Genomic DNA, 24,671 nt, shown 5'->3' on the forward strand with positions numbered 1-24,671 from the left:
GCTTCACACTCCAGTGGCCAGAGTTTGAAACTTGTTGTTCCAGTAGGTACCCTGCCGCTTGCCTTTCTAATAAAAGATCAAAGTGCTTTATCCAGAGACTAACTGAACTTTAAAGTCTTAAGTAGATCATTACTTAGAGACCTTTTGATAGAACATAGAATATTAATAGTAGTAACAGCTAGTATGAGCTATAATGATAGACATTATTTAATGACTGATAATGAGCCATGCCTTTTAAAAAAAAATGCTGTATGCAGATCCAAACTTCCACACCAAGGTATGTATACGATCTATTTTCTTGACGCTGAAGTCAAAGCTGAGCAAGGTTTGGTAACTTACCTAAAGTCACAGAGTCTCCAAGTGGCTGAGACAGGGATTTAACCCCGCAGTCCCACTCCAGAGTGGACACTCATGACCACTGCTGTTTGTACCAGTTGCCATCCAAGCAATCCCAACTTATGGGTGCCCTGGGTGTGTGGGTGTCCAACTCTGCTCCATAAAGTTTTCACTGGCCAACTGTTTCGGAAGTATATTTCTAGGCTTTTCTACCAAGGTGTATCTGGATGGAATCCAACTTCCAACCTTTTGGTTAGTAGCCAAACATATAAACTGTAGGCGGCTGGGTTTCCTTTAACTCTAAGTACATATGCCCAAGGCTAAAGGTGATATATTTCCAGCCTTGCAAGGCAATGCTTTGCCAAAACCATGCACGGTATGTGGTGATACAGCTTCAAGCTGCCACAATGATACATTTCACTTAGGTGTCTAAAGCTCAACATTCCAACTGGAGAAGTGTTTCACTATTCTACGTATACTGAAAATGCTTGTAACGAGAGGGGACTGTTTCCTGAACTGACAATGTCTTCTGTTTTTATAGCAGGGTCAGGCTTTCTGCTAAATCCTGAGTTCCCTTGAAGGACTGTGATTGTGGCTCATACATTCAGATATAGGAGGCTTCAAAACCTTGTTGAAAGATGGAATTAAAAGATAGTGGATGATTCCACAAACTTTTTGAAGCCCCATGAGAGACTGAGAGGTAGAACATGGCTCGGGATTACCTGTGAGTGCAGTAGGCCATCGTCGGTAATTTAACCAGGTTAAAACATTTTCCAAAAGCAAAACTTTATTTTCCCCCAAATTTAAGCCTTTCTGTCTATAATTTCTAAGGGGTAGGGTGACATTTTAAAGGTATTTTAAAACGCTAAGTGAGCTAAAGCGTTTCTCCCAGTTCATTATAAATTATTATCAACAACTAATGTCAATGGATATGAGTTAGGAATCATCATATCTATCATCTAAAAGCAAAATCAACACTATCCTCGTTGATTCTGACTCATAGTCACCCTCTGTAGAGTTACCAGACCATAAATCTTCTTGAGGACAGACAGCCTCATCTTTCTCCCGGGGAGCAGCTGATGGTTTGAACTACCTACCTTGTGGTTAGCAGCCTGATGTGTAACCCACGGCGCCAACAGAGTTCCTGCTCCCCAATGACTGGACATTGAATAATAGTTCTGTGACAGTATGTTAGGCTATTTCTTGTATTCCACACTGCAGCAACTCTTCTGACAGTATTTTAGATATAACACACTCTCACTATCCTACTCAACACTATCCTTTTAAGGAAAGGTATTTAATGGAACATTAATAAAAATCAGGTGTGTGTTTTCTACTTTACTGATGAGTACAAACAAAACCAGTATGTGGTATCTCTCTCTCTCTTTTTTTCCCCACACTTTGATTGAAACTATGCTAATCCTGAATATATTGGATTGGGGGAAGAGAAAAATTACATGAGAGCAAAGAATTGCATAAAAGAGAAAAACTGTAATTTGCTGCTTATTTTTATCATGTCAGTATACTGGAAAATGAGTGTCTGATTAATGCATTGCCATGCTTAGCATGCAGAAAACCCACCCATGCTTCGCTTCCTGTTTCTATCACGTAGACACTGTACTAAAGGCAACTGAAGAAGTCAGTGTTGCCTTCCTTACAGGCAATGATCATTGCTCTCTTTCTGATAGATTCTTTAACTTCTCTAAAAGACAACTTCAGATGGTTCCGAATTGCAGGATAGGGCTGTATTATAATTGCAAAGCTGAATAGACTAATTTAAGGAGAAATGCTGGCAAATTATCAAATGACTGTGGTTCAGTGGACAAAAGGGGGAACTATCTGCCCCATATTTTGGTATTCTCTGTCAATGTAAACCTGAGGCCCGAAGAGTAGACTCTTAATGGAATGCCGCTCATGATTGTAGGACACACACTCGTCTGGCAAAGATCTCAGCAGCACTTCCCCGGCTTTGCTCATTCTGCCGTGCCCCCTCTTCCCCAGATGGGGGCTGACATGTAAATATGATCACGCTTCTCTATCCCAGCATCAGGGCTACCCCAGCCAACAGACTTTAACACCCCTGTTGTGCAACGGGTAAGGGATGTGAAGAAGTGAAGATGTTTGTGGAGGGTCTGTTCTAACGTCGAAAAAAGAAAGAAAAAGCAGACATGTAGGTAGGTAGGTAATTAACTTTATTGATATGTCTCTGCATGTCCAAACATGTGGATTACTTAGACTTGTGCTGTCTGTGTGGCTATTGAGTACTTGAATCATGAGTAGGTCCCATTGAACTGCGGCTTCGGTGTGGATTTTTCACTGAATATCATAAACTTAAATGGGACAAAAGGATATGAATGTTTCATTAATAATTTCCATAGCGATTACATGTCTATCTAATAATATATTTGGTATATTGGGTTAAATAAATTTTGAATTTTGTTTTGCTTGTTTCTTTTCCCTCCTTTAAAACATGGCTTGTGTACAATTTCAATTACACTCTGGCGCACAGTGCAGCTCTAAACAGAAGTAAAACTAGGTATAGTGTTAATGTGATGGATTGAAGCCTTGGGGGGAAGTTTTCTGAAGACCCCATCATCTCCGGAGAGTCACCATGTTTCGGTTTGCCTGAGCCAGTCCTCTCCGTGCTTGCTGTGATGGTGCAAACTCTCCGAGGGGATAATGCATCTATGGAACCAGCTATAGCCCTCTGTTGTTGTTGTTGTTGTTAGCTGCCTTCAGGTTGATCTTGAACTCAGGGACAGAGTAGAACTCCTTGCAAAAGGCTTTCTAGGCTGCCCTCGCCAGCTCTTTCTTCTGCCGTATCTAGGTAGGGTTAATCTTAGAAGCTGATACTCAACCTTTATGTCACCAGGACTCCTTTATGCAGCCCGAGGGTCACACTGACTCTTTTCTCGATGCTAAGAGGACAAGCCTCCACAGAAGAACCCCTTGGGGAAGCAACAGCCAGCCCCAACTCATAAACCTAAGCACAGCGCAGCAGAGGCTCCATGTGGCAGGGCATGGAGGCAGAGAGTGCAGATTTGGGGGGATCCAGGAACGTTTCTGTGTCACCTGTCCTACCTGATGCTGCTTCCACCATGCCAGCCACCCCCATACTTGATTCCTGTGACTTGATAAGTGATGGTAGTAGGGATTGTGTGGAAACATAGCCGTGTAGCCAATAATATGAGAAAGTAATTGCTTAAAAAGCCATATTCAATTGTGTTTCGGTTCAATCTGCAAGGAAAGAGAAACAATCAGCATTTCCATTGCTTAACAGAGTGTAGTTCACATGTAAGTAATTCACAGATGGCAGGGCCCCCAAGTGGGTTATGTTCAATCAGTCTCAAGAAATGAAACTTACTTCTAACCCACAGCAGAAGAAGCTGTATGGGTGAATATTTGACACATTTGATTAGGTTGAAATATTGCCTCTAAACCCACAGTTGATGACTGTTATTTTCAGTTGCACTTCATTAGGCTTCCATAAGAGATGAGTTTTCTTTGATGCCCAGAGACGTGTGTTTTGGAAAAGCTGGGAAAGCTGTACTTGGTTTGTGGATGCTTATTGTGGTCATTTGGTGCCATCAAGGCAGCTCCTATATTTAGCAAGTGTACAATAGTGTGAAACACAGCCCAGCTCTGCATCATTTGCTACGTTTGAGCTCATGGTTACAGCCATGTTGTCAGTTCATCTCATGGAGGAGCTTCCTCTATGTTGCTCACCCTTTGCTTTTCCCAAGCACAGTGTCCTTCTCCAGGGACTGGTCCTTCCTGATAACATGTCCAGAGTGCTTGAGGCAACTTCTTATATCCTCACTTCCGACGAACATTCTGGCTGGAGTTCTTCAGAGAGAGAGAGAGAGAGAGAGAGAGATTGATTCTTCTGGAAGTTTATGGTATATAGAATATTCGAAGGAGTCAGACCTTCCCCCGTGTTCCTTACTTATGGTCCAGCCTGCTCATAGGTGAGTGCAAATGCCATAGCTGGGCTCAGGCACACATTAGTCTGCAATTCACCTCTTTGCTTTTTACCACGTTGAAGAGGTCTTTTGCAGTGGCGTTGCCCAATGCAATATAGAGCTTGATGTATCAGCCGCTACTTCTGTGGGTGTTGACGGTAGATTCAAATAATGTGACAACTTCAATCTTTCCTCCATGTGTCCTACTGCTGCTCATTGGGACGGTTTTCTTTAGGTTGAGATGTAATTCCTTCTGAAGACCACAGCTTTTGTTCTTCATCTGAGAGTGTGTGCAGTGCCCAATTTTCAAGTTATCAATTGGTTACTTAAGATATAGACTCATACTTACTGGTGTGTTTGTTTTTTTTAAGACTTAAATTAGTAAAATAGAACTCTCAGCAAGCTTCAGAATTTATTTATGCCTGGACTTCAAAAAATTCATGGACAAATGGAATGAAAAAATAATGATATTTTCCCACAAATACTTTGAAGCCACTAAGTCTCATTGTTCATTACTTAAAACACCACCAAGTGGGTGGCTTGAAACTTTGTTTCCCTTCTTCCTTTAATAAACCCCTAGCTAGACAGAATAGCACCATCAACATGTGCAAATAGTAATAGCTATTTATCTCTCAAGGCAATAGAAAATCCAATTCCAATGGCTCATTTTGAATTAAAGAAAGAATCCTGGTGGCATGCTATTTTTTTGGTTGGTTTATTAGAAGTCTTACCTTCCTTGGCTTGATTGTAACCTGGTGTTCTTGGCTTAAGGACATGCCATAAAACCAAGTTTTTGAAATTGATGTTCCCAAATTTGGGAGTGGAAGAGAACTCTAAAACAGATGTGATTTTTTGTTTCTCAATATCCGGTTAACTACTATGGTTGTTTTGTGTTTATAACCCCTAAGGCAAATTGATCCTGCAGGGCGAGTAAATTAAAAAGGGGATTCCTGAAAATTATAATGCTGTGGTTGTTCTCCGATAGCAAACATGGCTGCATGTTCTCAAACCTATGTGGTCTTGCTTCGCCAGAACAAAGAAAAGAACACACGGGTCTGTTTTAAAAGTCTGCGTCCATAGTACACACATTTTAAAAAACCCAAACTGTAAGTATTTAGGGTTGTTAAATTGAAGGTACCTCGAGGGATTTCAGAGTTCTGTTAAATACGTTTTCAGAAGGTTTATTCGATGGTGTGTGTGTGTGTCCGTTTCAAAGAGATGTCATCATTCTTACCAAGTTTTCAAAGCAGATCAGAAGACTCTGAGCCACTACTTGGGGCCTGGGGGTTAAATCACATGGAGTAGCTACCAGTTTTCAAAATATGAAGAATGGTAGAGATTAAGACATAAGTGAGAATTGTCACCCCCAAATATATTAAGTAAACAAAGCTATTCCACTGTATTACCATCTTTCACCTCTGAACACAGTATGCACATTTTGGATTTTAAGATGAATAGATGTTTTGATGTTGCTGCATTTAGAGGCAAAAAAATGACTGTCTAGCTGATCACCACATAATTGTTACCAAGTTAGGAATGAAAGAATCAGACATTACTGGAAGGCACCGTAGGGAGAAGTGTTCCCAGTTGTCCCGTGTGTTCCCAGGCACAAGAAAATACAGTGTCATTGCTTCAAAGGTTTTGGCGTTTTATCAGCAAAGATAGTGACAGGTAACTATTAGTGAGAGTAAAATATGGCCAGTGGATGGAAGCCTTCTCTGTGTCTTGCCCATTTAATTAAAATGTGATAGAATATTACTTGGAAAATCTCCCTTTCCAAGAGAATGTATGCCACATATACTCAAAGAACAGCAGAGTTTTCTCCTGGATTAAAATTTCTCAAATCCATGAAAGAAATTGCTGAGATATTAAAGAGAACTGAAAATAGCTTGGCTCTTAGGATTAGACTCATCTAATGCCATTAAGAGTCCAGCAAATTTGGAGTTTTAGCTGCTGACTGTCAAAATCCAACTGAAAATGATGGGAAAACGTCAGAATGACCAAATCATATTTCTCCACCTATTAGATATATGATTAAATTGCTGTAGAAATACCAGACACAGTCATTGTTGCAGACACGTATGCATTGATTGCCTCCCAATGAGGAGAGATGGATGCTAAAGAGCAAAGGGAAGGGAGAAAGCGCATGTAATAGATAATTGCGTTATTTCGAGATACTAGTGCCTACAAAAGGTTTCTCAAACCACCACCACCCCTTCTCCGACACAGTGATTTAATAATAGTTCTGGTGTTTGTAACTCCAGCTGTTCCCGCTGTGTGCTGATAAGACCAGAGCTAGGAGACATCGTGCAACGATGGTTTTCATATGGCTTTGTTTTTAAGAGATAAAGCTGCCATGCTATATTTCATGGGGCCAAATATTTACTTAGTTTGGCAAGTCTAGGCAACTTAATTTCTGCGGCTGTTATGTTTGTAAGACTCTGTTTTACTTCGCAAAACCTTTTTCACCATCCGTGGCAGAAGTTGGTGAAACAAATTTGGATTGGCTGAGTATCTGTGCCATGACTAATCTAAGAACCTGGGAGACATGACCCCGTTAGATGTGCGCTCCTCCATCATTCATCTTAAGTCTAGTCCCCAAACACCATGCAGAGGTCAGTTTCAGAAACTGAAAAGGTAGGCATGCCATGTCATCCTGTGCCTGACCTGCGTGTAATGAAACTTGAATGAATTTGGCTTTCATGTCAACACAAATTGATTAATCTCTTAGCTGCCCATGTACTCTCTTTGGTGCTATCTGGAAAGGATAAGACATGGTTCCTGTCCTCAGGAAACTTACAACTTAGTTATGAATACCAGATCTAACGAAACCCTAGCAGTCTGTGAGCAGGTATCAATGGATCCAACAAAATACTTTCATTTTCAAAACAACTTTCCTTTTGTTGTTATTTTTGCTGTTTCTGCTTTCACACTGTTCAGTCCCTTGATGGGATTGCCATGTTCAAAGTCCCTATTAGTTATCTTGCTAAAATATTATTGACATGTATGCATTTTCCCTCACGTGCCCAAGAGCCATGGGCCACAGTGCTCGTTGTTGCATTCTATCCTCCATATACAGTGTCTGAGGCATGTTAGTTTTTCATAAAGACATGGCTAAACAATGAAAATTCTAATTCTGAGATAAAATATTGACTAAACAATGAAAAGTCATCTGAGATAGGCAAGTTGAATGTATTCGAATACTTGAATACAATTTCACCTCATTTAATAAAGATGTGTGCATGAATGAATTTGTTTATGAAATTACTTGTGTGTACGTACTAGTTTCCTCCCCAAAAAGCTTTAGCTTAGAAAGCTCTGCTCTAGAACCACGTGTTACCTATGTTCCTTGGTGCTGTCCAGGGAAGAAGATGATTTAAACAAGGTTGTTCACTTGGAATTAAGATGTAGAGTAAATGCTGAAGTCAGCAGGTTCAATTGTGAGACAGACTTCATCTTTTCTCTTCCAACCCTGGCAATGATTTTAACATATAAATTTGTTCTGATAAATAATATAAATTATAGAAATGGACCACAATTGGTGATTCTACCTATGAACGATTGTAAACTCCAATTTTGTGAATACGCTGATATGCACGTGAAGAATAAAAGCCGATGTGTATGCATTTGTTGATGTGTGAGTAAAGACACACATAGGCAGACGAGAGTCAGATTGTGTCTGACTCACTACACTGAGTTATACAACCATAAAGCTAATGCTGTTGGTGATTAAAGCTTTAGAATGTCCTAATAACTAGGTTCAAAGAATTTAGAAAATACTTGGTGATGCTAGACATGTCTGCCGAGGACAGTTCACTTATGTGCATTACATGTGGATATGGACCCTTCTGTGGGAAACCAGCCAAACTCGCTGCCATCGAGTCAGTTCCCACTCGTGGAGAGCCTGGCTGCTCACCACAGATCCCACTGCCTTTCATATGTTTGAGTTTGACACGATCTGAAAGAAAATAGAAATACTCCTGTATGGGAATTCATTCCAGAGAATGGGAACCTTAGCAAGGTGTTTCTTGGTAAAATGCAAATAAACCTCTCACTGTAGCAGTGTGTCATTTGACAGTGTTGTTTGAAATTTAGTGAAAGAGCAGAGTATATTTAAAGTTGTTTTAATTAAAATGTCAAAATCTCATGTCTTGATAGTACCACTAACTATGACCCTTAGAGCATTATTTAAATTATGGAGGATTTTGCCTCATTGTGTTGGAAGTAATCAATGGAAATCTTAATGAACTCCTTTTATTCTTGAGGACTCCACAGAGCTGAACTAGTAACTTCAGGAATCCAGATGTCAAATGACTTGGTTTGTGTAAACTGAACTTTACTTTTCTGTTCCGTGTCTCATTATCCATCAGCCTTTGTGGAATGAGGCTGCCTTCCCATCCCAGACACTAACAATCAGCAGGTGCTGCTCAAAGGAATAATCTGAAGAGATACATATAAACCCGAACTCCCTGCATCAAGTCAAGTCCAATGTACAGCGATCCTACAGGACAAAGGAAAACTGCCATTGTGGGTTTCCAGGGCCGGAAGCCTGGATGAGCAGAAAGCCTCACCTTTCTCCTTAAGATAGGCTGGTGGTTTTGAACAACTGACCTGATAGTCAGAAGCCCAACTCATAACCCACTACACCACCCGGGCTTCCCCAAATATACGTGTGCATACACCTATACGTATACACACACACAAATATACCCTAAATTTATTTGGAAGAGAGCCACTATGTGAAATAAGTCCACGTCCACCGTAGTGCTTTCAGAGTGAAAGGTCAAGTGCTGGTATTGCTCTGTCTGCCACCCCCGTGCTGTAGACGTTTAGTAAGGACTGGTGTCATGGGACAAAAGGGCTAATTAGAATTCCTCTTTGAGGAGAAGGTAAACAGTTGCCATTGGGATGAAAAGAAAAACTGTTTTTCCTTTCCTCTCAGAATGACATGATTCCTAGAAATATCTTCCGGTCAGGATACGCGCTCCCCCTTCCCCACACACATACGTAGCAGAACTCTTCAAAGCACAGGTCTCCTTGTGGTTTCCACTTTCAAAATTCAGTCATAGAAGAACATGGGGCGGGCATTTAAAATAACTTTTCTTTTTCTCAGAGGGTAGCCATTTTCCAAATCGCTCTGTGCTTTAACTGCAGATTTAGATGAATCACATTTTGAAAGTAGCTACTGTGTGTGTGTTACACTTATGGAAACGTATAGCGTCCTCAGATGCCGCTTGTGAGCTTGTCAGCGTGCAGTGTTTGATGTTTGATCGGACGGTCATGCGCACATCTGGAGTGAGTTAGGTTGGAGTTATGGGTGCGAGACGCTGGGGAATCCAGTGTCTTCTGCCAGGCGTAAAATAGTGGGAATTGTCACGTGCAGCCAATCTTTAAAACTTGCAACTGACTGAATGTGATCAGACTAATATAGCTTGATTTTTTTTCCCACTCAGCCCTCTTATCATAGAAAACTATCTTTTAAGCAAGTGACATTTGTTTCCAAAAGCATAAGAACTGTCCCTTTTTAAAAGGGAAAGGTAGATTCTTAAACCTTGAAAAGACAAAACTGTTTGACTTGCTTAAAGAAATTATATCGCCTCTTTTTTGAATCTTTAATTTTCAATCATTTTGTCACTTGCCCAAGGTTTCTTGATTTTAATATTTAAATATATGTGATACTTTGCCATGTTCTTATGCAGATCCATAAAAATAAACACATAGGCATCAAAGTAGTTGGTAATGTTATAGTGTGGTACCACATATTTCAAAGCCCTTATCCAAACTATTTCTGTTTGTACGTATTTGTGTACTTGTCAACATTTCATTTGAATAAAACAAAACAAAAAACCAAGCTCACTTCCATCAACTTGATTCCATCTCAGAGTAACTCTATAAAGAGCAGAGTGGAACTGCCCCTTGATGTTTCTGAAGCTGAAAATCTTTCCAGGAGCATGCACTTGGTGGGTTTGAACTGCTGACCTTATGGTTTGTAAGTGGCCTAATGAGTAAATGACTAGACCACCAGGGCTCCTTATTTTTATCTGAAAAGCCTCATTAAGGATAGCAACTGTTTTAAGTTATGTAATTTTTCCTTTCAAGGTTTTGCTTGTATGGGTGATTGTTATTTCATGAATGACATTATTAGATCTCTCCTATATATCTCAAGATAGTTACAAAACCCAGCCATGTCACTCTATTGTTTGGCAACCACTGGCCTATCCTATACCTCCAAGATGTATTTTACATTTCTTTGTGTGCCTTCCTACAGCCTAACCAATACCACAAGTGACACCCCTGCTGAATTCCTCACACCTCTAAAGAGTGCTTCTGTGTTTGTGTTTGCCTCACCCATCTCTTCTACCAAGCATGCCACGTACCCATCCCTCACCCCTGGTGAATGGCTAGTAATCTCTCAAAATCCAGTGACGTCATCTCTTTCCATACTCTTCCTTCCCAAGCGCCTCTTCCTTCCATTCAGAACTGACCTTTTCCCACCAAGGGCCACCACCGACATGACTCTGTTAGCATTCTCTCTGACTTCTGCTCACGTTTTATCCCTTGTCTGTAAGTCTTCCTTCCTGGACTTGTGAGCTCCTGAAGGTCGGCCTGATTGTCATGCGTATACCTAGAAAAGAGCCTCATGCTGGAGGAATGAAACCACACCTATGGCCGCCAGTGGAGTTCTACTCACAGTGACCCGAGAGTGGAATGGAGTCCACTCTCCAATCGTTTAATAACCAGCTTGAGCTGTGATACAATGTGATTGTGGTTTTAATAGCAGTGACCTACATTCTAGGTTACAGATGGCTCGATCATACAGCCCAGGATGATAAGGAGGGAGGGGCTTGCTTCACTCCAAGATCATGTTGGCTTGTAGACTGCAATAGAAAGAGATGCTTATCTTTGTCATTGTCCCTCCCTTCTGTACCTCTTACCTTCTAATTGACCCGGCTGCAGACCTTTGGATTATAAGTGCTTTGATGTAGCACTGGGGCTTTTATTACATGACCGTGACTGGATCTCCTTTAACAGTACTGCCCTCTTCAAAGCATCTTTGTCTTCTTCCCCAAGCCCCACAGTCATTTTGCTCCCTGAAGAATTGATCTGTGCCTTTTGTTATAAGAAAAATGGTACAATCCCAGGAATTCACACTTTTGCATTGAAACACAGATGCCCCCACTACTCTCTCGATGATGCAGGTGCTTTCAAAGGACCCAAAGAAAATAGATCGACCAATGGGTAGCATTTTCGACCCTGAAATAGAGGCTACATGGCAGAAGTAGAGTGCATGTGCTGATATATTTGGGGACAGATGCTTTGCGTTTATAAGGCCAGCCCTGCCCAGTAGTCTGCTAGAAAATCTGTGGCCGTGCATATTCCAAAGTAGTTTTCACAAGCGTGGAAACAGGGATTTTGGTAGAGAGGATGAATAGAGTAAAAATTAGGAACTGCCTCTATAGAATTAAATACCTGACTGCCAGCATTTAGTTGAACATGTCATGATCGATACAGAATAGATAAAGAAACTGAAATTTCTTGGAAGACCTCCCATGGCGTTCAAAGCAATGCTGGAGGCTGACTGCAGAGAAGAGAAAAGCCCAGATCATTTGCAATTAAGCTAAAAGATGTATTTTTAGAATAATGCTTATATGATTCCTGAATCTAAATTCTGATGAGGCCATTGTCCTAGATGACTGATGTAGTTCCAATTGGGTAGATGGTCATCTAGCTGCTGACCAGTGGAGAACAACAAGGCCCTTTTGCTGTCAGTGGATTCTGACCCCCGGTGACACCATGGGACCGAGTAGAATTGTCCCAAAGCACTTCCAAGGCCCTAGATCTTTCTACGAATAGAAGACCACATCTCTCTCAAAGGTTGGCCCTAAAAATAGCACTCTACCAGTTGATGCATTTTTTCTAGTGATGCTCAAATATTTGGCAGTCTTCATTTGAAACTGCCTTCAAAGCTAGTTTTATGAGCCCCCAGGACAAAGATACCATACATTACATTATTTCTTACTCCTGCTTTTTCTTGTTTTAACCAAAAGTGGTATTGTTCTGTTTGATTGTGAAGTTTATGTTGTAGAATTGGTCTCAGATGACTTGACTGTTTACACAATTCAGAAATCCCTCTAAAGGAGAAAGCTTTGCCACCACAAAAGAATTTTGATGCAGGCATTAAAAACACTGATGGAAGAACAGATTCCGATGTGTTTAAAATGGCAGCGTTTTATGGCATTCTTTGTTTATCCAATTGTCTAGCGGTTAAGACAACTGGGCTTTATCCCTGACTCATCCATTGGCTCTTTGTCAAGTTGGGCAAGTATCATTCTGTTCCATCTGGAAGCAGGAGATTGTCTTCTCTCTTAGTCACAGTGGAATTGCAAGGTTAATGCCTTTTATCTTAACTCTAGCATTTAGCAGACGGTGGGTGTTTTAATATATGTTAATAATAGTGATAATAATGAATGTTGATAATTAAAGGTCCTTTATAATTACCAAATTTCTAATGTGTGCTAAATATAATTAAAGGGAAATGATTTAAATTAATATGCATACATACAAAAGCTAGAGCTAGCCACAGCTTTTATTTTTAGCTTCATAACTAACATCACGAATGTGAATCCAGTTTTAAGAAATCCAATTAGTGTGGCAGTTTCATGAGAATCATAATGGAAATGCAGACAGAGATGCAGAGTTTGGAACCTAGAAAGGCATCAGTTTGAATTGAAGAAAAAAAAAAGTGGCTCCGGATGAGAAACCACACGGAACTTTTGTGATCAGAGTTTGACCACAAAAAGTTATACATAAAAATCATTCATATAATTTATTTTTCTTATACTCCACAAGAGTTTGGCTGAGAAGGGCATTTTACAGGGAGTTGGGGACCATCTTGGAAATGGGCAATGCACACTGGTGTTCTTGAAATGTTTGGAAAATGTCAAAAGAAGCAATTGCCACATACGACTCAGAAGATTCAGCTTGCAGAGTTATTTGTTAACTCAGAGGCTTTGACTAGTTCAAGTGAAAACTTGACAAAGATGCTGGAGTGGGAGGTAGGAGTGGTGAACTTTGAGAGGCATCTGCTAACATGACCAAGGATGTGATGCTAAAGCCATGATTCGGGTTCAAGTTTACTTCTGACACCAACTGACTGGCATATTGGAGTCAATTATTCACATTCATTTGTTCTTAGTTTTTGCATTTATTAAGTAGTGATGACAGTGGTACGTGACCTCATAGGATTGTCTGGAGAAAGTGGTAAGGGGTTACTTCTTAAAATTCTTAGTCAGGACTATATGTCCTGTTAAACAAATACATGTGTTGGATTTCTGCCATAGTTAAAGGAAGAATAAATGTAGAAGATAAGGTAAACTATGGAAATAAGACTGAAATTAATCCTTTTAAAAGTCGATTTTTATCAGGTTTAACTTTAATATAAAAGTAGCACTTAGCACACAGCTAGGGAAAAAAACATTGCTGCCAAGACTGAACATTAAATATATGTTGAGTCTCTTTTTGCTTATACTTTTAAAAGTTCTTTTCATTTGGAAAACAAAGCGAGACAAAACATTCCTTCAAAGACCGATTCTTACATCAATATTGGAACTACATCAGTGGATCCCGTCCTAGATTTTCTTTCTTGATGTACAGTGGTTCACGTTTTTGTAAACATTTTTTATTGAAAACCTAGATGGAAACAGGAAAGGAGATATTATTAAGACACAAGACAATTTCAAATGGTTCAAACCTATGATCAACTTCCTGCAGTGTTTTGAAAGGCCCCTGCCCTTCGGCACTTCTCTGGGCGGCTCTTTGTGTTAGTCTGAGTAGAACTAACACACTCTTCCTGCTTGCTCTGTCTTGAATTAAACTTCCACTCTTGTCTCCATAGCAAACATCTTTCCATTTGTTGAGAAAAATAAAGATTACAATTGTTATCAAGTCAATTTCAATGCATAGCGGCATCATGCATCAGGGTAGAATTGTGTCCATCACACTGGGTTAAAACAATACCACTACTTTATACCCTTTCTGAAGCCCTACTGTCTGGCAGAGGTGTGTTACCTTAAATCATGTTTCCAAAGGAAATGGATGATACCACCACTCATCTGTCAGTTGTTGTTGGGGTTAGCATGAGTGTTACTGGGATGCTGGACAGTATGCTACCAGTATTTAAAACGCCAGCAAGGTTCCCCCGGGAGACTTGTGTATCCCACGCCTACAACTTAGCATAAAGCGAAAAAAAATCCTCAGAGCTGGACCCATAAACTGCATCATAATGAATGAAGATGATAGTGAAATTTTTCCAGGATTTCCTTTTACTTGGATGAACTATCAACAGCGATGGAAGGAAGTAGTCCAGAAATGAAATTGCATTGGGCAAATCTGCTACACAGGTCTTCTTTAGAGTATGAAAGAACAGAGAGATCCCTTTGAAGACTAACATGTGTCTGACCCAAGCCATACATTTTTGTTTGGCTCATATGCATAAGAAATCTAGAAAGTGAATATGGAAGACTAGGGAAGCGATGTCTTTACATTATGGTGTTGTCAAGGAATATGACATTTACAAAGGGCTGCCAGAAGAACAAATACATGTGTGTTGATAGAAGTGTAATCAGAATGCTTCCAAAAAGTGAGCCATTTGTTTAACATCAAGCCATTAAGACTCCACATGCTGTATCTTGCAATAGCTTGGCACCATCAGCTTTCTTCACTACATTAGCTTTTGCACCCATTTTGTCTTCAGTGATAGTGACAGGAAAGTGAGCATCAAAGAGTGCCAGATTATTAGAACAAAGTGTTCTTGCATTGAGGAAGGACTTGAGTAGAGACCTAATGTCCATCTGTTATCTTTATACTTAACATATAAATATAGGTACATATACCTAGCTCCCTATTGTTACATATTAATATATTTACATATATACATGCCAATATACCTCTATAACTGTCTTTTGCCTCCTAGTTCTTTCCTCTATTTCCTTTTACTTTCCTCTTGTCCCACTATTATATTCAATCTTCATTCAGCTCTTGGCAATTAATCTCGGCTACAGTGTATTTGCTCAAACCCACCAGGCATTCTACACCCTCTTCACCATTGATTTATGATCATTTGTTGCTCCTTTGTCCCTGGGTTTGTTGGCTCCCCTCTTCCTTCCTCCCATCTCCCCTTTCCCCCATCTCCCATTTCCCCAGGCCCTCTCCCCCAAACTTCAGTTCCATTGTTTTCTTCTCGGAATTATTTATCCTGACTATCTTATATAGATAGACATGGAAAGAAGAAGAAGAAGAAGAAGACCTATAAATAGTTCCAGGTATGTCTGCTGACCCTTATGAATGTTTTCCAATTGAGTCTGATGAAGTGCCAAGCCTTGCCCCTGAACCCAAAGTCTATTTTCAGGATTCCTCAGGGACTTCATTGCTTTGCTCCCCATGCTGTTCTGTTGCACTCCCTTTGTGTTTCAACTTAGTGTGTGTGATGGGGGCGGGGTGGGTAGGGAGGGTGGTATTAGACCGGGCATAATGCCCATGCTGTGTCTCCAGTGCTGTCCCCTATAGTGCTATGGGTCAGTGAGGGGACATTGTGTCTCATAATGGGGCCAACCCTATGGTCCTCTCTGTGCATTGGCTGCTCTGAGCAGTAATGTCATCCTCAGGGCTTGGTGGGCCAGGATGTGGTACACTCTTGAAGTTAAACAAGGCTTGAAGACTTGAAGTTAAACAAGCAACTATCTAGCAGGGAAGCAACAAAGTCCACATGGAAGAAGCACACCAGCCTGTGTGATTAAGAGGTGTCCACGGGATCAGGTATCAGGCATCAGAAGACCCAAAACAAATAACCATACCAATGTGAATGAGGGTGTCTGAGTGGAGACCCAAAGCCTATCTGTAGACAACTGGACATCCCCTCAAAGAAGGGTCACAAGGAAGGGACGAGTCATCCAGGGTACAGTATAGCACCAACGAAACACACAACATCCCTCTAGTTCTTTGATGTCCCTCCCCCACCTCCCTCTATTATGAGCCTAGTTCTACCTTACAAATCCTGCTAGACCAGAGCATGTACACTGGTACAGATAAGAGCTCTTGACATACAAAATCTAGAACAAACCCCTCAGGAACAGTGATGGGAGTAGCAATACCATGAGGATAGGGGGAAGGTGGGGGGGAATGGGAGAAGGTTGAGGGAAAGTGGGAACTGATTGCAATGATTGAGGTATAATACTGCCCCCCCACTGGGGGGGGGTGGACAACAGAAAAGTGGGTGAAGGGAGACAGCGGATAGTATAAGATATGATAATAAGAACAATTTATAATTTATCAAGGGGTCACGAGGGTGGGAGAATGGGGAAAGGAAGGGGAAAAAGAGAAGCTGATACCAAGGGCTCAAGTAAAAAGAAAATGTTTTGAAAGTGATGAAAATGATGATGACAACATAGTAAGCAATGTGCTTGTTACAACTGATTATGGGTTGTTATGAGATGTCAGAGCCCCCAATAAAATTATTTATTTTTTTCCAAAATGAGCCATGTGCGATATTACATTTGTTGAGCTCATGCTAAAAATATATTATTAGAGTTAGCAAAAAATAACATAAGACCAAAATATCCGATGTTAGAATTGATCGGATGTTCGATCTAAGTTACAGAGAGCACAGTGTTGAACTATCACACTAAGTGCCGTAGGATCCATTCTGACACATAGCAATTCTGTCATCTAGGGTAGAACTCCCCTGTGAGTTTCTGAGACTCTAAGTCCTTACCGGGGTGGAAAGCCTCATCTCTCTCCTGGGGAGCAGCTGGTTGCATTCAAAGTGCTGACTCCGTGGCTGGCAGCCCATCACATAACTCACTACCCACCATGGCTCCTCAAATACTGCTAATTCCTCTTATGTCACACTCTTGTTCCCCAGGCAGTAAGTGGCAGAGTCTTGCACAGGCTTGCTTGACTGTGTACTGGGGAGCCAACCATCCCCTCCCTAGGGTCCTGTTTTTCCCTTGCATCCGTCCATTGAGAAGGATTTGTACATCTGTCAGGCATAGTGGTAATGCTTAAATGTTTTTATCCGCATGTCTCTTTCCTCTTTCTAGAATGGAAGTCCACTGAGGACAAACAATATGTTGACAGTTTTTCCCCTCCATTTTTGTAGCCCAGCATTTAGATCATGGTAGCATACCTCCTTGTTCAATGGGGGACTGATAGGTCAACTGAATAAAATAATGCATATAAAAATCACTAGGAAGAATATCAATCAAAGGCAGCAGAAGTAAATAGTGTTTTATACACCATCCTGTAATAATGATCTAATAGTAGATGCGTGGATAGACATGGAAGTTGAACAAGTTTGGAAGGGAGATTGGGAGGATAGCCACAAATAGATCACTGTGTGTGTGTGTGTGTGTGTGTGTGTGTGTGTGTGTTTGGCAGAGGATATTTGGACATTTATTTGCTGCTTACATGAATGTGGTGGTACACACAGGAGGTAAGGGTAAAAAAAATCAATGGGTAATCAAAACAAAAGAGAAAAGGAAAGTCAGAGTTCTTTCAGATCATCTTTTTTTATAAAGACTCGTTCTAGATATACAAGTAAAATTGCAGTGTTTTTGAAGATAATGTATGGTTTTGTTTATCTGTTTTCTACATTCACTTTATCTGTAGCTTCTTTCTACGATCACCACGGGAACAGAGAGCAAGGATAGACTTCTGAAACTGAGACCATTTCTGTAATCATAATATATTTCAAATTCAGCTGCTTCTTGTCATTTTCCAACTTCATTCATTTTAACTAGGTGGCAGATGTGGGGATGAGATGAGGAGTAAACGGCCTTGGTAAACTATTTGAGGTAGTTCAAGGTCAGTGCTTTCTTACTGATTTTCAATATGATATCTAATTAGTTTTCTGATTCTCTTAAAGTGGATAGTATGATGCTGTTAAAGAACCCAATAAGATAGACACTGAGCATCCAAGTTTTGGTATTGATGCATGTTGAACTCTCATATGAATAAACACAGAAAGGGATAAATATTTGGTATAAGTATACTATACTCAAGAAATGTGAGAAAACAAATGAATGTGAGAAAAATGTGCTCCGGATCCCCATTTATGTCTGCTCTCTATTCATAAACTTTTAAAATAAAGCAATGGGTAGATAGCATGTCCTTTCTGATGATTTTTCTTCTATTCGTTGGAAATTTTCGCTATTTTTAGTACATAGACAGATCACTCGCCCCATGTGATATCTTTTTCTGTCACTAAACCCATGTGGTATACACCCTGTGGCTAGAATGCTGATACCACACCTAGTGTAAAGAGTGTATGATGTTCCCTAACCAGTAGTGATTTACTTTAGAAGTGGTTGACTTACTTTAAGAGTTTAGGAGTTGTTTTTGTTTTAAAGTTATTGTTAATTTCAAGTGAGTAGACCAAGGATTACCTATAAAATAAAATATTTTAAAGCCATTCATTTAAGCATACATTCCAAAATAAGATTCTTCCATCCTTGTTAGGAAAAAGTAACAACAACAACAACAACAACAGCGTGTGTTCATACAGTTTTGGCTATTGCAAGATTCTCAGGTACTCATTGAACCTGTAGATCATTTTGGAAAAAGGCTTTGTCAAGCCCTCCTCCTATTTCCTATTGTTACCCGGCTGGGTTTACCGAGCTCTTTCATCCATAAGCTTGGGGTGACTCTGCAGATTAGTTTGGAATGCCATCCTTCCTTTTAAAAAGTGGACATTTCCTGTCAGGTACCCTGGGTTGGGCTGGAGATGAAAGGTGAATGAAAGCAGGCCCCGTCTTCGGGGACCACATTTATGTCTGTCCCTCCCCTCCGTTGAGGGAAACTGACACATAAATGGACACCGGTATATGATGTGGTAAGAACAGTGATTGTCCGATGCTGATGACCAATTTATGGATAGCTAAAGTGGAAGTTTAAAAATAACCCTTGATGCATGAAATCCTGTCTTATAGGATCAGTAGGGGGTGCTGTACCAAATCCTGGAGAAATGTATTTTAGGTAGAAGGTTGAAGACTGAGAGAGAGAGGATGGTTTTCCAGAATCACAGAGTTGGATAATGCTGAGGAGCACATGGCTCACATATGTGAACAGAAGCTTGGATTGTATCTTATGTGTCAGCTGAAACAATCGAAGCATTTTAAATAGAATGGTCAAACATTCTATTTTACAAAAAATTGTTCGCTTTGATACCTGTGTACAGGAATCATCCCAAACCGAAGAACAGAGGCCAGAAAATAATTAGGTATTTATGATAAAAGGGTAATTCAAAAGGTATGGTTACAAAATTATAGAAACATTTATGAAACAAAATTGCAAGATGTGCCACTATTATCTCTCCACATCTCCTCTGTCCGGGATCTTCACTTTGGAAGGCACTGTTGGTTCCCGTTTACCCTTCTCTGAGGAACTTTGCATTGCACTCTTCAATGGATGACATCTTGATAGGCTAAAATCGTGCTCATTTCAAAATGGTCTTTGCATTTGGAGAACAGAAAGGAATCTGAAGGGGAAGGATGGGCCCCTGAGTAACAAGATTTGTCCAAAGAAATTCATGTTGGGACCGACCTTACTCCTGGAAGAATGAGGTAGAAACCATTGATTTCTCCATTGAATTGGTAACAAAGTGAAGCACAGTGAGATTCAGTAAGACCAGATTGTTCTTTGAGACAATGAGTGCAGAAATATTTAGGAAGTGTAAAATCTAATGATCCTTTTATATGAGAAAGTGGAAGATGAAAAATATATTACCAATAACTGCCCTCTTTGGGTATTGGGGTAGATAAGTTTTATCAATTGACATACAATATTCAGAGTCCATTTGTGAGAGAATGATATAAATAGAGATTCTTTAACATCAAATAAATTTTCAAGTACGCATTAAATCCATTGATGGACATCAGGCCATGGATTGCTAACTGTGAGGTCCGTGGTTCTACACACCAGACACTCCATGGGAGGAAATGAGCTCACCTGCTCTGGGGGAAGCTGAGCGTTTGGGACCCTGTTGCTATGGGTCGAAGCCCACACGACAGCAGTAGATTCGGGTTCTGAGAACATGGAGAACAGTTTACAGTTGGTTGAGAGGATATTAGAGGCTGAGCAACGTGAATGGGGATGCTCTTCACTTGAGTTCCTGTTCATGTTGGGGAAGACACACAGGGTTAATCTTGTAAATGAATAACAACTTAAGAACTACTTTGCTCTCAGGTGGCAAAATTATAGTTTGAAACCACTCAAACAAAAAGCGGTGTTTTTTGAGTCTGTGTGTGCTTTGCAAATGTTGCCACCTACAATCTGTGAGCCTGTTGAAACCAAATTTGGGGAAGTGTGAAGGGCAAGTAGGACTCAGGAAGCAGAGATGTGAGTAGGTACCCCTGCTTCATTCTTGCCCAGGTTGCATCAATCTACCTACAGATGAAGGGTTTCCTACAAAGGGTATAGCGGCCTGCTCCCCATTCCTGTTTTCCATGTTCGGGGTGGAAAACATCTCTTTCTGGCCACTGGGGGAGATGGCTAAATGGCCCAGATGGACCACTTTAATGAAACCACCGTTTTTTTTAGGTCAGCTTTGGCCCTTGTGGGTGAGGGAGGAGTTCGCAATAGAAAGGCATTTGGCACATGGATCCAATAGTGAAAGAGCGATTCCCAGCAGAGAGAAGACGGGAAGGACACTCCAATAGCAGGCACTCTCAGACAAGCCTGGCATGACTAGGCTGTGGCAGCACTGCACATGCTGAGACACTGCGTCTACCCCGGGGCCCTGGGAGACTCCAGCAAAGTGAGGGAATGCTGGGAAAGTCAATTAGAAAGACATCGGATCAGGCTGTGGGGAGCGAATTGTTGGAGCCCCTAGAAGCACCTCAGCTCCTTTAGCACTGGTGTGGAAATGGAAGAAACCCTTGGGAGCATCATTTCTATGAATTTGTGCAAAGATGCTGCACTGAGAGCGAAAAGTTCACAATGTCTTTGACAAATTAAGAAACACCCAGAAGTTGCGAAAAACAAAATTAAGTGTAACATTTGCCGTGAAATCGTGAAGCTCTGAAAACCGAAGAGGACCCTTCTGTTGAAGAGGAAAGGAGCAGGGAAACACAAAGGCCTTTTTAAAAAATACAATAATCTGATGCAGCCTTAAAGACAACCTGATGTGATATATCACTTAAAACACATGCGCACGTATTTATCAATCCCCCATTAAATAAATCGTACTTTCTGTCTTCTGTCTTGTTGAACCAGTGGACATTAAAACAGAAAGACAGAAAGAAGATGGTTTTATCATGTATTTAGAAACAGGAGTTCCATCTCCCTAGGCCACAGAAGCAGTAATGTAGGGCTCAGTCTCCCCCGAGTCTGGAAAAGTTAATGTATCTCAAGTCACTAGCTGACATTCCCCAAATATAAGACCTGATAAAGTTTCCCCCAGCGTTTCTGTGCACCTTATTCTGCTCTCCATTTGGCCGGGCTCCTAATCTTAATCTGATTATGTTGAATGGTACAACCTGCTCGTTTCACCATTTCTTTGTCTGGCAGGATTTCTGACATTAGGCTGCCTGGCTAACATCAACAGGAAGAGAAATGTAGAAATGTGTTTCTGGCAAAGCAGTTAAGATAGTTACCTTTCCCCAGAAAGTCGGGAGTCTTCTGTCATGGAAGTCTGCACTAATGGAGGAAGCAGTGAAGTAGAAAACTGTAGGCCACAGCTCATTCTGGTTTCTCCTTCCTGAGTTTCACTTGCAGTGTGCCCAGGCTAACCAGAAGCAGGGAATGTGCTGTAGGCTGAGGACCAGGCAACTTGGCTTCTTGTTTAAGTGTAGAGGGAACATTGTGGGACATTGAAGAAGTTACTTACATCTTTTCCCCAAGATGGTGTCTTCATCTGTAATTTGAGGAAGACAACATGATTGAAATGGTAGCTCATTTCCTTTTGGTAGGAATCTAGGTTGGTCTCATACGTTCGGTAATGATCAATTGCATTATTTCTCAAGTTTAGTCATTTAATGTAGAGCCATGTTTTCCTCTTCTATTTTTACATAGAATATTTGATAGAGAGGAGAACTTCTAACTTTCCTTTTTTGATTTTCACTATCTCTAAAATGACAAAGAAGACACAAAGTATTAAAGCTGGATATGGGGTGATATTCTCTGAATCACATGCCACAAATACATGGGACAGGATTGGGATAGGCAGTGGTGGGTCTAAACCAAACTGAGAGTTCAAATAGGAAGAAAAGGTGAAATGATTTAAATAAAAAACCAACACATTTCTATTTGGTGGCCACGTATTTATTTCAGTCCATTATTTTTCTGTTGTGTGTTCTTATTCATATTGTAGACATAATTTATATATATATATATTATGGTTTTAGGAATTGGAATTGTCTTATTACATTCTATTCATTGTCTTTTAAATTTTTTTTAATCATTGATAAGGTTTAAATATTAGTGCATTCCAGTTTATCAGTTTCCCTTATTTTATGTTGGGTATGTATGTCTAAAGAAATAATTTCTTACCTGTCTTTATAATTATATTTTCTAATATTTTTTCTAAAAAACTAGGTTTTATTTTATATTAAGTTGTATTTATCTAACCTTAAAATTTTTTAAAGTAATGTGATTCAGAATCTATACTTCCTTCTATTCACGATAATTAATGAGCATGGCTTATCACATGTTATTCTTCTTTATTTACATGGTTCCCTTGCTTCTTGTATTACAGAAAGTAATGCATTCCATCAATGGGTTTTCTAATATTACGTCCTCTTTGCACTCCTATGATAAAGCCTTCTTGGTCAGAGTGTCTTCTGACTTATATAGAGCTGCATTCAGCTTGCGGATATTACACTTCATGATCATATCTAGTTGCCATCAACTCTAACCCTGCTCAGGACAACCACATGCGTACAAGAGTAGAACTTTATAAGGTTTTCTCATTTGTGACCTTTCAAAAGCAGTTTGCTAAGTCTTATCTTCCGCTTCACGTTTGGGGGACTTTGAACTGCCAATCTTTCACTTAGTAGTATAGCACTTACCATTTGCACCACCCAGGGCCTCCTGCAACTGATATGAGTATATATTTTTTAATTTCTTACATTGTTTTTTCTGCTTTTGGTACTCATATTTATACCATACATATCTTATAATCGGCTTTACAAAATCAATAAGTTTTTGCCCATTCCCCCCCCCCCCACCCAGTTCTCTGAAATGGGTGATGGTCAGATTTTGGAATTTTCCCCCCAACTGTATACATTTCGCACTAACTTTTTAAGGAATTGTGTAACTAGTTTGCCAAATTATAAGTATTTGCAGGGCACATGCCTCCCTATATATTTGTTTTTATTCCTGCTAGAGTGCTTCATTGAATATTTTCCTGGAAGAGTATAATTGGAAATTTAAGTGCTGAGTTTCTGATTAGCTTTTAATTTACCTTAACTTGAATGATAGCTTAGTTGGCTATAAAATTTTTGGTTACCAGCTATTTTTCCATAAAGAATTAAAGGTCTTACCTCAATGTCTGCTGATAGCTATTATTACTGATTAGAAGCCTCATTATCAGTTTCTGATAGTTAAAATATTTTCTTTTCATTATTTAGCTATAGCACACATTGAAGTTTATTCCATTTATTCTTGCAACACAAAACACCATCTTATTTTGTATTTGTATATACAAGAACTAGTAGGATAATATGAGAAGCACAATGTGCCAAAAGTTTTACATGGTGGTAAAAAGGAACACAAATTTATCAAGCACTAGTCTCCTCCCATTATAATTTAGAAAAATATGATAATTTTTCTACTGATGAGATAGACTTAAGACGACTTGAAGTCTTGAAATTCTACATGCAAAACACTGTGACTGCTATTGTAGGAAGGCATTCTCTCCAGCTTCTTCTTTTCACAACAGCTTCGGCCATATAGCCGGAAAGAACATGGCCATCCAGTTAAATTCTTAGTTGTAATTAAGAAAACAAAATTCAGATAGGTAAACAATAGCATAAAATTATTTGGAGACTCAAGGGCCTCCTAGACTGGAAATCCTGTTCACCACAACTGTGTGCCGCTCCATTGTCCAACATGACTCAGAAAGGTGTGTTCCCTTTCTGGAACAGTCTCCCCTCAAGCCCACAGAGAACAGTTGGAAGCTGCATGGGGTGGGTCTGCAAGCCCATGAACATCAGAAGGTCAGCCAAGTACTTGTGTGTCCTGGATAGAAACAATACACTGGAAACTGGACATGATATGAAAAGTGCAGAACATGCAAGGTGTTTCCACAATGTTACATCATAACTTCATCGAAGAACAAAATGTTCTTGACCCTTTCCTAATACATGTAGTGCCTAATAA

The 24,671-nt window shown here is 40.1% G+C and overlaps 1 protein-coding gene across 1 annotated transcript in view; it reads left to right on the plus strand.

Annotated features, from left to right (window-relative positions):
• The window catches only part of PARD3B (par-3 family cell polarity regulator beta), a 1,175,277-nt gene that overhangs the window by 528,519 nt on the left and 622,087 nt on the right, over positions 1–24,671 (plus strand). Inside the window, exon 4 of the mRNA XM_045296697.1 lies at positions 5–42. Coding sequence (XP_045152632.1) covers positions 5–42 — 38 coding nt within the window. The remainder of the gene's footprint in view (positions 1–4; positions 43–24,671) is intronic.

The sequence above is a fragment of the Echinops telfairi genome, unplaced genomic scaffold (genome assembly GCF_000313985.2).
Source record: "Echinops telfairi isolate 266 unplaced genomic scaffold, ASM31398v2 ScPeMD7_3;HRSCAF=10, whole genome shotgun sequence".
Taxonomy (NCBI): Eukaryota; Metazoa; Chordata; class Mammalia; order Afrosoricida; family Tenrecidae; genus Echinops; species Echinops telfairi.